Genomic DNA, 12,485 nt, shown 5'->3' with positions numbered 1-12,485 from the left:
GAAGCCTTGTTTGATTTACTTTGTTTTACCTTTAGAGGACAAGATAGGAAATTTCTGCATGTCTGACGCTTTTCAGTTATTTTTTTTTTGTTTAGTGCTGGGCTTTAACCATGTCCCTATCTTTTATTTGTTTTGACAAGCTACCGTGTTACTGCATGTTTCACAAGCTTTAATATTATGTCTGCATTTTCCACAATGCGAATCCAAAGTCCCTCTCTCATTCTCTCTCCCTCTCTCTCAATCAATCTCTCTCTTTCAGAGTATGATTTCCTCCATTGTGAACAGCACTTACTATGCAAATGTGTCGGCGGCGAAGTGTCAGGAATTTGGGCGCTGGTATAAACATTTCAAGAAGACAAAAGATATGATGGGTAAGCAAAACGGAGGGGCGCAAAGTATGGCGCTCACACTTTTGTCTCTTTGCACACACACACTCACACACTCACACACACACACACACACACACACACCAATCACCATCACAATATGTTCCCTAACCAAGCGACTCTTTGTCTTCCTGCTGCTGCATGAAGCAGAAATACATTTTTATCTTGTTATCTAATAACTCGAGATTGCTCCGTCGAACACGGTGTTATCTTTGATTTATCCATTATTGCTTTAACTAACACTAATGCTAGAATCAAACTGAGGCCTCTTGTTTTATTTTTGGTTTGTGTGTGAATATAACAGCTTAGTTGTCCATGAACAAAAAGCGGTGATGACTTCAACCGGCCACCGCCTAGTCTGAAATTCAATTATATTTTCTTATCAAGCCTCTAACAACGCATGCTTTATATTATCAAACAAACAAAAAAAATCCCCTTTGACCTGCCAGGAAATGAGGTTATATAATGTCAGTAGCACCCATGCTGGAGATAGAATTGCGATATATAATGTCTTTTGATAAAGCCCAACACCACTATGTTGCAAAGCTCATAATGTAGTTTAATCTTGAGATATTAGCTCGAACAATCTTTCGAACAATCTTTTTTTTTTTTTTTTTACTTTTCCAGTGTGCTGCTGCTTGCAGTGATGACACATGAGATATTATATCAAAATGTTTTCGCTGCGTCCATGCAAATAGCGTGTTGTGATCATATCTTATCTGATTTTTTTTGTTTTTTTTCTTCTGTTAAAGTGGCAGCATACGCCTGGAACATTATTTACTTCAGACCTGCTGTACTTGTGTATTCTCTTGCATACTCCCACACATTTTCTGTCACAATAGGTGCTTTAAAAAAATAAAAAAAAATAAAAATATGGATTTATGTTCCTCAAAAGCGGCACTACTGCAGCTGCCAGCCCGGCGTTAGTGGCGCTGGGGCTTTAAGTGTCATATTTCTGCTGGAGTGGGTGAGAATGTAGAAATCCTTAACTCTGTGTTTTCTCTCTTTTGTGTGTTTGTGTGTGTGTGTGTGTGTGTGTGTGTGTCTGTGTGTACGTGCCCTGCCATCTGACTGTGCAGGCATGCGCCAACCCTCCCAGCTGGAGGGCTACCTGGGTACGTGTGTCCTCCGTGAGAGCCCGCGTGCCAATGCACTAGGTATGTCGCAACATGGGCACACAAACCTACACACACGTGCAAACAGACACACTCCTGGAGACTCACTCTTACCTTAAGCATAACTGATATGTGTTTGTGTGTGGGTGTGTGTGTGTGTGTCGTCCCAGTCATCACAACTCTAATCCTAATCGTATTTAAAAGACTGAAAAAAATATATTTTACTGTAAAATTTAGTGCATAATTTGTGCAATAATGCAATAATTCTCACTTTTTGTTTGATACAAGAAGATAAACACACACTCAACATGCAAGGAAGCTACAGTCCCTCCTTAGTGCTGAAACTGCATCTCAATTTTGTCTTCATTTTAATCCGAAACACTCAGATACCACTGTAAAGACACGTTTAAATAAAAAAAAAAAATGACTCATTCAGTTTGTGAGCTTGCACACTAGGATTTAAATTGCTATCACCATTCCTCATCTCAATCCATAACCGAAACTTTCAATGACGCAAGCGGCAACATTTGTAGGTTTTTGAATCAGCCGTCCTGTTCAGTCCTTTAACACAAAGGGCTCTCTTGTCTAAATATACTTTTGCTGTTTAACAGTGGGAAAAAAAAGTCGCTGCACCGGGCGCTTTGTTCAAAAGGGGCTGTGCTTTTCACTCTCCATTAATCATGGGTGTGTTTTGGGCCTAACATGCAGTAAACCGTTAAGACACAATGCCCTTCTGCAGAGGAAAAGGATCTGCTTGTGCACAAAGTGAAAGCGCGATAGTACGTGCATCTTGGACCCACCTATATAGGCACGTGTTATTACTATCCTGACCACACCTCGTTTTAAGACCAACATGTCCAAGCATATTTGCTGTTTAAGCATCATCGCAATTGGATAGCAGGGCGACATCTGCATCAGTCTGAAATGAACAAAAGACACTTGTATTGCACTTGGTTGTGAGATAGGGCCGAAAATCCTTTTTCAAGTACCCAAAATAAATACAATATCCTCTCAACTTTAAAGAAGCATGAACTGCTAAACTGTTCTTTTGGATGTTTTTTGTATCATTCTCTGTGAGTATACCAGGTACTGAAACTAACAAAATCACAATGTACACGTACACAGAGGCAGTGATAACAGTTCAAGATGTGATGACGCACAAGCTCTTAGAGCTCACATGTCACGTTAGCCAAAACCTCAGACAAAAAACCCTTGGCACACGAGCATCAGGTGCCCAACACACACCCATGGCAACTCCTCTTTCTTCAATATTCATGATGGGCTGCTGTCTGCTGCACGCGCACATGGCAACAAATTGGCAAGTGCTGCTGAAATGCCAAATATGAAGGCTGGAAGAGGGAGTGCCGAGGTCACCCCTTTGTGGTTTTGGCCGCGGCGTCGCGTGTGACAATGCATTTACTCCGGCGCTCTGCATTTAGCGAGCAGCTTGAGCCTGAAGTCAAGGGGAATAAGTACCTGGTCACAGGTACTGGCAAGCCACTCCGCTGCACTGCCAGCTCAAGTGCTGTTACCGGCCCGCCAGCGAATGCGTTGATTCTTTTGACGTGGCAACGCGAGAGCAGGGACGCCATCACAGGACACAGAGAGTTAGGTCACTTTGTATATCTCTTCCCCTCTCTCTCTCTCTCTCTCTCTCTCTCTCACTCACTGTCACACACAAGTGCACACACACACACACACACACACACACACACACACACACACACACACACACTCCCTCCGTCCCTCAGCCCACATCCCATTCCCATTGTGTGTTTAATCCGGGGCTCTTTTGTGGCAGGATTCCACACGAGGACTCCCGCTTCTGTGGCAGCCTTTTTCTCCCAGGGCCTGCCATGCTCTTCTGTCACCCCTTCTCTTTTCAATTTGCATGGAAATGCCTCTGTGTGCCTGTGTGTTTGTGTGTCGTGAGCATGCCCCCCAGCAGTCTGTGCGAGCAAGGATACACACACACACACACACACACACACACACACAGACACACACAAAAACACACACATTCACATATGAGTGAATAGGCACGCCATACCATCAGAGGCAGGGAATGCCAGGGATTATGGGAAGAGATGTGATTATTACCAAGATTTTTTGTTTTGTTTCTTTCCCACCCCCCTCCCAACATCATTTGTTTTCGACAAACATTCAATAGACCCGTCTTGGCCGGGCGTTTTGTGCTCGCTGACAGTCAAGGAACAGGCAGCTCAAACACGCGATTATTGTGGGTATTTTTGGAAAACATCCATGCACTTAATCTTTCATCTGCTAAAAAATTCATCTTATTGAAGAACAACCCCCCCCCCCCCCCATAACAGCCATTTACGCTTTTCACAATCTCATACGACGCTTTTCTGTGGGATGTGGAGGCCGCAGCGCACTTCTGAGGTGTTAATGTTGCCATCCGTATGAATTCTCAAACGCTGCCCCCTCACACACTCACTCGGCACGGTGCACGCAAAAAGCCTTGGCATATGTGAATTCCTTAAAGATAGACGGAGACCTGGAAAAAACATTTGGCTGCTCCGAATGCTCATCCACTTCGCTGTGGGTAGCACTTTGAATGTTAAATCATTGTTTTCGTTCTCTAAGCGCATCATTTAAACCTGTGTTAAAATATTCCCCAGCAACCATTATGGACTTAAAGATTCCCAAAGCAAGAGATGCCGCAAACATCTCTTAAACGCCATCAAATGATGATTTTATTTGGGGCCGGCCTGTTCAGGTTACACACCAGATCTTCTGATGTGCTCCTTCTGCCTCTGTTCACTGCTCCCTACATTTATATTTAGACCACCCTCCCCTAAAAGTGTCATATTGTCGGGCTCGTGGTCCTTATTTTAGAATTAAGGATGTAAAGAGAGAATCAGATTTATCAGCATTGCTTCTGCCTTTGTGCATACACACAAAAAACGCACATGCACGCACACACACACACACACATTAATCCTGTACTTATACATACACACTCCCCACTGTTTTGCCAAGATGTCCTTTTTTTTCTTCTTTTTTTTTTTCCACGTGATGAGGACCAGACTTTCTGAACTTAATTCCAAAGGCATGAGTTGTGGAAGACACAGGTCAAACACAATGAAGCTCTTTTATCTGCGTTTCCATCTTTTTCTTTTTTTAAACGGTCGTTGGCTGATCAACTGGAATGTTAGCTGCCCCGCTAAGATTCACTCAAATTTGATCTGATACAGAGAAGATCTGTTTCCTTTCTTCTGATTAGGGACAATGGCTATTTAACTGATGGTCATGATTTTGCGATTAAAGTTTCCCATATTTCAGATTCTCCAGCGCACGTAATTTAGTTTTTCCCCTCTCTTCTACTCTATGCTCTAATCTGCTCTCTGTTTTCTTTCTGATGTTTAATGTGGACAAGGATAATTGACCCTGTCATTTTTTCTTCCTTTATCTCTCTCTTCTCATTCACTGTCTTTCTTGCCGCCTCCGCCAGCTGAGATGGACGGCCTGTCTGACCTGTCGCCACCCAGCTCCAACCACAACCACAATCACCTGGGCTTCTCCCAGCAGCAGCAACAACCTATCCCCGGCAGCACGGCGGAGCAGACCCCTTCCTCGCCAGTGCCGCCGATGCAACACGCCCCACCGTCGCACGGTGGCCAGACAGGAGGCCGGCAGCCCCAGCTCCCCGGTCTGCACCACCCGGGCCTGGTGTCCACGCCCATCAGCCCCCAGCTGGTCAACCAGCAGCTCGTGATGGCACAGATCCTCAACCAGCAGTATGCGGTGAACCGGCTGCTGGCGCAGCAGTCCCTGTCACAGCAGTACCTCAACCACCCACCTGTCAACCGCAGCTCTCACACCAAGCCCATGGAGCCACAGGTGGCATCAAACACTGAAGTGTCCTGCGAGATTTACCAGTGGGTGAGGGACGAGTTGAAGCGAGCTGGCATCTCTCAGGCCGTCTTTGCCCGTGTGGCTTTCAACAGAACCCAGGTGAGGAGGGAGGAAAGCCGGGCGAGACTAAAGGGACCTCTGTACATGAAAAAAGTTTAAGAATAATTGTCACTTCTAATTATTGTCTTTATATCTTTATATCAATTACATTTTTAACTCTCCTTCATGTGCATTTGATAAAGAAGCTCTGCGTTGGCAGCAGATTGAGACAGAGTTTTTTCAGATTTAACCCAATTAGATCATAATTTGCAGGTCAGTGGAACCATGTTTGTTGTGGACTTGACAGTTTAAAAAAAAATTGTAACATCTAAAAAACAGAAAATGATAAATGCAGGATTTATTGTATGTACGTTGGTACTGGAATTGTACAATCATAAAAAAAACATTTGCTATATAATCTCTGGTTGAAGATAGAAGGTAGAAGATTTGATTTATTTATTTTATGTAATTTCCTTTTAATTTAATTTTTTAATCTTCAATGTTGTGACACAGTCTGACGCAGATATTCACAAGGAAGAAAAATGTTTTCCTGGGAGACAGGAACATTTTTGCTGGCAACATGTACAAAATTATATAAAATGTCACCGTAAAGGTTTCAACAAGTCCACTTTTGAAATCAAGTAACAACCATCTGCCTTTCTCTCCATGACTGACACTAAACGTTTCTCAGATTCCACACCAACATCCTGTTTCAAAAGGAATTAAGGAAGTCATGAAACAATTTCACTTTGACTTCTGGCCTGGAGTTTGAATATTGACTTCCACATCTTACATCTCATTCATACACTTGGGTAATCTAGCACCTGTACTGTACTTGAAGACAGCTGGCGGCCTGCCATGTGAGAGACCCAGGCTCGGTCATGGAGGTGCGCTTTCTCTCTGCCAAAATCTGTGGTTTCACTTTATAGTCAGAGGCCTTCCACACACACACAGACACATAGACACACCGACGAGAGTGATAATGGCTTAAGATGTACTGTGTGTATAAGAGGTGGTTGGAAGGAGGTGACGGCAAACCTCATTAAGACTCCATTCGCTTTGAAGTCACAGTGCATGAAAAAGGAAAAAAAAGTAGAAACTGAATCTATTTCAATTTGAATGTACAGGAACGCCCCCTAAAAAGAATGGCGTGTGTGTGTGTGTGTGTGTGTGTGTGTGTGTGTGTGTGTGTCTGCGCGTTATATAGTCCAGTCAGACAGATACGTTGTTGTGCAGATCGGAAAGCTCCCACACAGTGTTATCTGCGGCTGACATGAGGAATCAGCCCAATGTGCCGTTGGAGAGTTTGCATTCGGAGGATCATTTATTAGCCGCTTATTTTCTCCACGAGCCTGTGTTAATAAAAGGAATGGCAGGTGGGGGAGGGCTGTCAATGTAGGAGAGGGAGAGGAAACTGATTGACCAAAAAGATAGACAGCATGGGTTGATGGCAGCGTAAGATAAGCACGCACACACTGAAGAATGCAGACACCAACAGACTGCCATACACTCCAAACATAAAAAGGCTGAGGCCACTAATCTATCCCTTGAATACTTGTGTACATCAAGTGCACAGTCTCACTCACCATAAAAAAAACACCACTCTGAGTGTGTTTGCATATGTGTCCACACTTGTCTCGCACAGACCCACCTATTTAAGCATCACACATATAGCTGCATACATTTCAAAAGCCAGTCGAATGACATCAAGCACATATTTGCAGCGTGACTAATTTTCCGAGAGGGCTCGCACGCTCAAATTAAAATAAAGACATGAAGCTAAAGCACGAGCGTGTCTATTCCATCACCTTATTTTATTACCAAAATCATACCTATTGACAGCGAGAGAAGCAGAGTGACGGTTTGCACAGTGTGTGGCCAAGAACTGATGAAAAGGTCCAATCACACGTCTCTGATAATGGAGTCATTGCCGCCTCGTAATGATGGAATTGAGCGCTATTGAAGAGTAAACAGAGGATACACTGATTGCCCGTCGTACAAGACTTTCACATTTTAGGCAAGAAGCAGCGGCTCTTATCCAGAGCAGCATATACGGCTCAGAGAGTATGTCTAAGATCGGCAAAACTACATCACACCCAGTCTAGTGAGCTCAGAGGTCTACGCTAACGTTTCAATGGTGTCATTGTTTTTAACGTGCTGTGTACTGACAGAACTGAATGGATTTTATTTTTTTTCTTACTTCAAGAGAAAAGCTCTGTAGAGTCTGTGCAGAGATTTGGAGGAGGGGAAATTAAAGTGTTCTCTGTGATTAAATGATTTTACAACATTCATGATAGAAGAACGGTAGATACACAGGAAACGTTTGACTCCATCTGCCTCTACAGACAAAGAAATCGTGGACTAAATATTGAGTCCCTGAAAGGCTTTATTAGTTTACTGCTTAAGTGGGTGTAAGACGGTCACATCTTCAGTGTCATTAGAGTCTCCATTAACACTTGAGGCTCTCTTTTGCTGTCTTATTTAAGAATCCTCTCATGTCATTATTCTCCCTCTACTTACTCTCTGAAACCCATCACAAAATGTTCTCACGCACTGGGAGCTCTGTTCTTTTTCTCCCTCAATTCTTTTGTTTTTGGTTCCCATCGCGCAGGGCTTGCTGTCTGAGATCCTGCGCAAGGAGGAAGACCCTAAGACGGCGTCCCAGTCGCTGCTGGTCAACCTGCGCGCCATGCAGAACTTCCTGCAGCTGCCGGAGGTTGAGCGTGACCGCATCTACCAGGACGAGAGGGAGCGCAGCCTGACAGCCGCCTCCGCAATGGGCTCCGCTCCGCTCATCAGCACTCCACCCAGCCGCCCTGTACAGGTACCAGATGTTTTACACCTCTGCATGCATGTTTTCCTGTGGTTATTCGGCCTTCATGTTCAAGATGACTTAATGTTTTCGTGAATGTTACTATGTAGGACGTAAGTATTAGACCAGCGTTTTGGTTTTACAAACATTGTAAACATTGGGAAACACCTTAATGCACAAAGAGGTTTCTTCCCAATAACTTACGGATATAAAAGTCAGGGGTAAAGGCAGATGTTTACTTTTCCATCAAGGTTTCCTCGTGGTGCTGCTCCAGATGCCTACAGCATAGGAACTGATTTATGGATTGACCACTCAGTTTCTGTAACTTGTTGTACGTGTCATGCTTTATAAGGCAGGTCTATTTTGTTTTGTCTTTTATGCACCTAGGGCATACTTACAATTTTTGATTTGCTTTCTAAAAGAGAACAAATCGATCATGGAGAGAAGAAATACAAACATGACTTGTTGCTGTGTTGAAGTGCAGATTTTTTCGGCATGGGTCCAATTTGGAAAATCTGCACCTGCTGTGCACCTGCAAATCTTGGTACTGGACCCAAACCATTACCCGCAAATTATTTTTTAGATCAAATCTGGACGTCCTGACCCTGTGATATGACCCCAACCTGTTACTGGAATTAAACAAGATACATTCACTCACTTCACAACGCTTTATTTTTACTACAAGCAACAAGCTTGCGCAAAGCGAATATTATGGCAATGATGCTTAAATTATGCAAAAACGAAAAAAAGGTTATGTGGATTTCTCACATTGGATTATTATTAGTTTAATTAAACAGAACGTGTTCAAGAGGTGGACCTATTGTGGCCACAGTAGGATCAGAGACAAAAGAACGAATAAAAACTCAATGTATGTTGAACCATTCACTTGGCGCAGCATCTTTTCCTTCCATCGTTAAACTAGCAGAAGTGCCAGTTTATAAATAGAGCACAAAGTCATTGTGTTAAGGTTACTCAGATGGGTTTCTTCCCTGTGCTCCTGAGTCCAGCATCATGTGTAGAATCCCCACAGATGCTTTCTCTATTTTTCTAGTCAATTCTGGAGGCTTGTCTGCTCAAAACGGGTCACAAGCGACTCAGTGGAGTCAATAAGAGTAGATACTTCTTCTCCAAAGACACCGTCTTCAGTCGGTTGTCCTAGAGTCGTAAGCAGCCTCGAAGAACTCATAAGGATTGTATTTACCCAGGATTGACATGATCATCTGTCGACAGATCCAAAGTGACTCTGTTTGCTTTCATTCAGCTGCCTTCTCAGTTCTGCGACGGTACTTTGGCGAATGTCCTCTGCATATTTTGTCAGTCTGTGTGATACAGTCGTCGGATCAGGCAGAAGCAGCCGAGTGTCTACACGGCTAGATCGGGCACCGATGTCAATCGAGCCTTGTGCCAGTGTGACGAACGCATCACCACACACAGTTTGAAACAGTCTGATGTCTCCTACGTCGTAGTCTCGTCTGTTTTTTCTTCAACGATGTCGATAAGGTCACAGTTAGGGCTTAGGCATGTTAGTGCCGTCTCGTCATTGTCTCATCTTAGTCAAGGAATAAGGTCGTTTGATGAACATATTTCGTCAACACAAATTTGCTGATAAAAATTAAACGTTGCTGGCTGATCTGTCTTGGCCAGCTGTGAATTGACAAGTGAAAGGTTGTGTGGTAGCCAGTCACAATTTTTTTTTTAATAATTATACTTTACCTGATGCCTTGAGACTCTCGCTCAATGAGACCATCAGTGGCAGAAATCACAAAGCAGACAAAGACAACAAACGAATCCAAAGCTCACCAGTTCCAAGCACTTTTGGAACGTTTTTTTTTTTTTTGCCACAGTATTGCTAAATAAGCAACTTCTTCGTAAACCTCCACTGCCTTGGCACCCACCTGGGCCATTGCATTGAAATTTGCCAGCTAGCTACCGCATGCAAGAAAAAAATGGTGTTGTTTGCGCTGCCCATTGAGGGTTAATGGGATCATTTCTCCCTTCAGAGCAACTCGGCCTCAGAGAAGTGAAATTATAGCGAACGAGACTTTTAAACATAATATGCAGAAACAAACCTGACAGTTATTTGAAGTTCTATAGGCTGAAAATAGAAAGAACAATTTAATAGACAATACTTTCCTTGAATGGAGCACATGTGGAACAACATCCATACATAATATATGAATAGATGTAGTCCTGTGCACTGTTGACCTGGCCATTTCAAGATGACACAAACTAGTACTGTACAAACAGACACACTCATTAGCACACTCATGAGCCCGCGTGACAACAGAAAGTATGCGCACAAGCACCACCCTAGCACATTGTGTGTTACATGCCTCGCATTCCCCTCCATTGTGTCAGTTTGCAACCTGTCTGGCAACATGTGGAATAAATAAATGCCAATTCATTCTGCGTACCTGCAAAGCGGAGAACACCCTTTACCTTTTCCCTGCATGCAAATGAGTCCCGTATCATCCCTCCTCTCACCACACAGGTGAGAATGGTGCACAGATGATGGATAATCTTTTGTGCTAATTTTGACCTCTTATCATGCATTAGGGAGCATTAACAACCCTCCCATCTCAAAAATAAAACTCGCTCAGTGATGACAAGCTCTGTAAAAGATCAAACATCACTTAGTCAGTACCTCTTTCAAAATCACTGCACAACCTTGTACACGTTCACTGCACGTCTGTGTCCCTAAATGTAAAGGTATGTGGCAACTGTCTACCAGTCAATCCCCTTTAAAGTGCAGTCAGCTGCATCCCGGAGGTGTGAAGGGCGGACAAAGGCCTCCTCTGTCCCGTCCTTGGTGAAGATTCAGCTTTCATTTAAGTAAGAAGGATAGAAAGACAGAAGCACAGGCCCACCCAACTCCAAAAGTCGGAGGCTCCCCCCTGCAGTTGTTGTCCTCACAAGACTAAAGGGTCTCATTCTGAAGCAGCGGTGCTGAACTGAAGCAGGGCCACTTTGCAGTTCACAGCCCATCTTTACAATCAGAGGTTGTGTTAATGCAGGACATTATTCAGAGTGATGGAGTGGAACTTTTGCACAAGAATAAGTAAACCAGTGTTTATGCTTTTATGAACATCCCAGTGACAAAGACAGGGATTTGGAGCCATGACTTTTAAGGTTTTCAATAATCCTTTCTTCCTCACAGAATTAATGTGCAAAAGGGGCTTTTCGCATATCTGAGACCAGAGTTGTGCGGATACGTAACAAAACAGAAATACATTTTCGAGCTGAACCATTAACAATACTACACTAATAATAGCAAAGCCTCTGGTTTGTGCTTTTGTATACTGCCGGCACAAAAGTCCAATATCTTGAGGCCTAATATATCTTACCTGTATGACTTTAACCCATTAACATTTATCATGTCAGACATTTATCATCTCAGACCTGCCACAAGGCAGCTCTCACACGCACACCCACAAACACACACACACGTTTGCACACTCACACACCTGGCCATCTGCCAGCCTCTCCTATGGAGCAATGCGGTGTGAATTTAAGCACATAAATCAGCCAGGGTGGCAATTGAGCCAGAGACAGAGGAGGGTTTTTATTGGCCTCATAAAAACAGATGCAGAGGTATGTTTCTCTCACGTGTACCAATGGGTCGGCCCAACTCCCCCAAAGCCAGTTAGTGCACGTCCCAGCCTTGACAATTAGCCTGACATGGTAACCTACCGCTCACACTGTAACGCCCATGTTGAGGTGCTGTAAAACTGGATGAAAGGCCAGTTTCACCACAAATTTCAGGATTATGTGATTAACTTTGAACACATGAAAGCTCTCTTATTAGAAGTTTAGACAAATACTTTAATGTATATAAGGTTTTTTTTATCACAGACTCTAGTAGCTGTTGCTGTTATTATGGTTTATTTGCATGCCGTGTACTTGCACTCACACCCAGCCCTGTCGATGTGTCCTTTCAAAAGGGCTCGTATATGGAATGATTCATATGCTAATGGCTCTTGGGTAATGCTTTTATTAGGATACTTGTTACCTTGTCAAAGGATTTTTGTCAAGATGCAACAAGACGCTCAATGAAGATGATTTGATTTCATTAGACTTGCATTTATTTTTTAATCACCAGCTTGACATGAGAGAAGTAACATTTCATACAACATGCTTAAGTGTTTTTGAGCAGAATAGCCACCGTGCCGTGCGATGGGCGTATTCAGCATGGGTGCGTGGATGCCTGTGCTTTGCAAGATTCCCTTTATTTTCATTTTCCCTCATGTGAATCTG

General features: G+C 43.4%; 1 protein-coding gene across 7 annotated transcripts in view; it reads left to right on the top strand.

Annotated features, from left to right (window-relative positions):
* Nucleotides 1–12,485, top strand: part of LOC118285155 (DNA-binding protein SATB1) — a 60,575-nt gene that overhangs the window by 28,005 nt on the left and 20,085 nt on the right. For 5 of the 7 annotated variants that reach the window (XM_035608580.2, XM_035608584.2, XM_035608583.2 and 2 more), the window contains exons 6-9: nt 260–371; nt 1,466–1,543; nt 4,977–5,479; nt 8,031–8,243. In XM_035608580.2, the coding sequence (XP_035464473.1) occupies nt 260–371; nt 1,466–1,543; nt 4,977–5,479; nt 8,031–8,243 (906 nt within the window). The remainder of the gene's footprint in view (nt 1–259; nt 372–1,465; nt 1,544–4,976; nt 5,480–8,030; nt 8,244–12,485) is intronic. The other 2 variants (XM_035608585.2, XM_035608586.2) reach the window with 1 other exon arrangement.

This window comes from Scophthalmus maximus, chromosome 20 (assembly GCF_022379125.1).
Source record: "Scophthalmus maximus strain ysfricsl-2021 chromosome 20, ASM2237912v1, whole genome shotgun sequence".
NCBI classification, from domain to species: Eukaryota; Metazoa; Chordata; class Actinopteri; order Pleuronectiformes; family Scophthalmidae; genus Scophthalmus; species Scophthalmus maximus.
The sequence above is the reverse complement of the archived record's forward strand: the minus strand, read 5'-3'. Positions and strand labels throughout refer to the sequence as shown.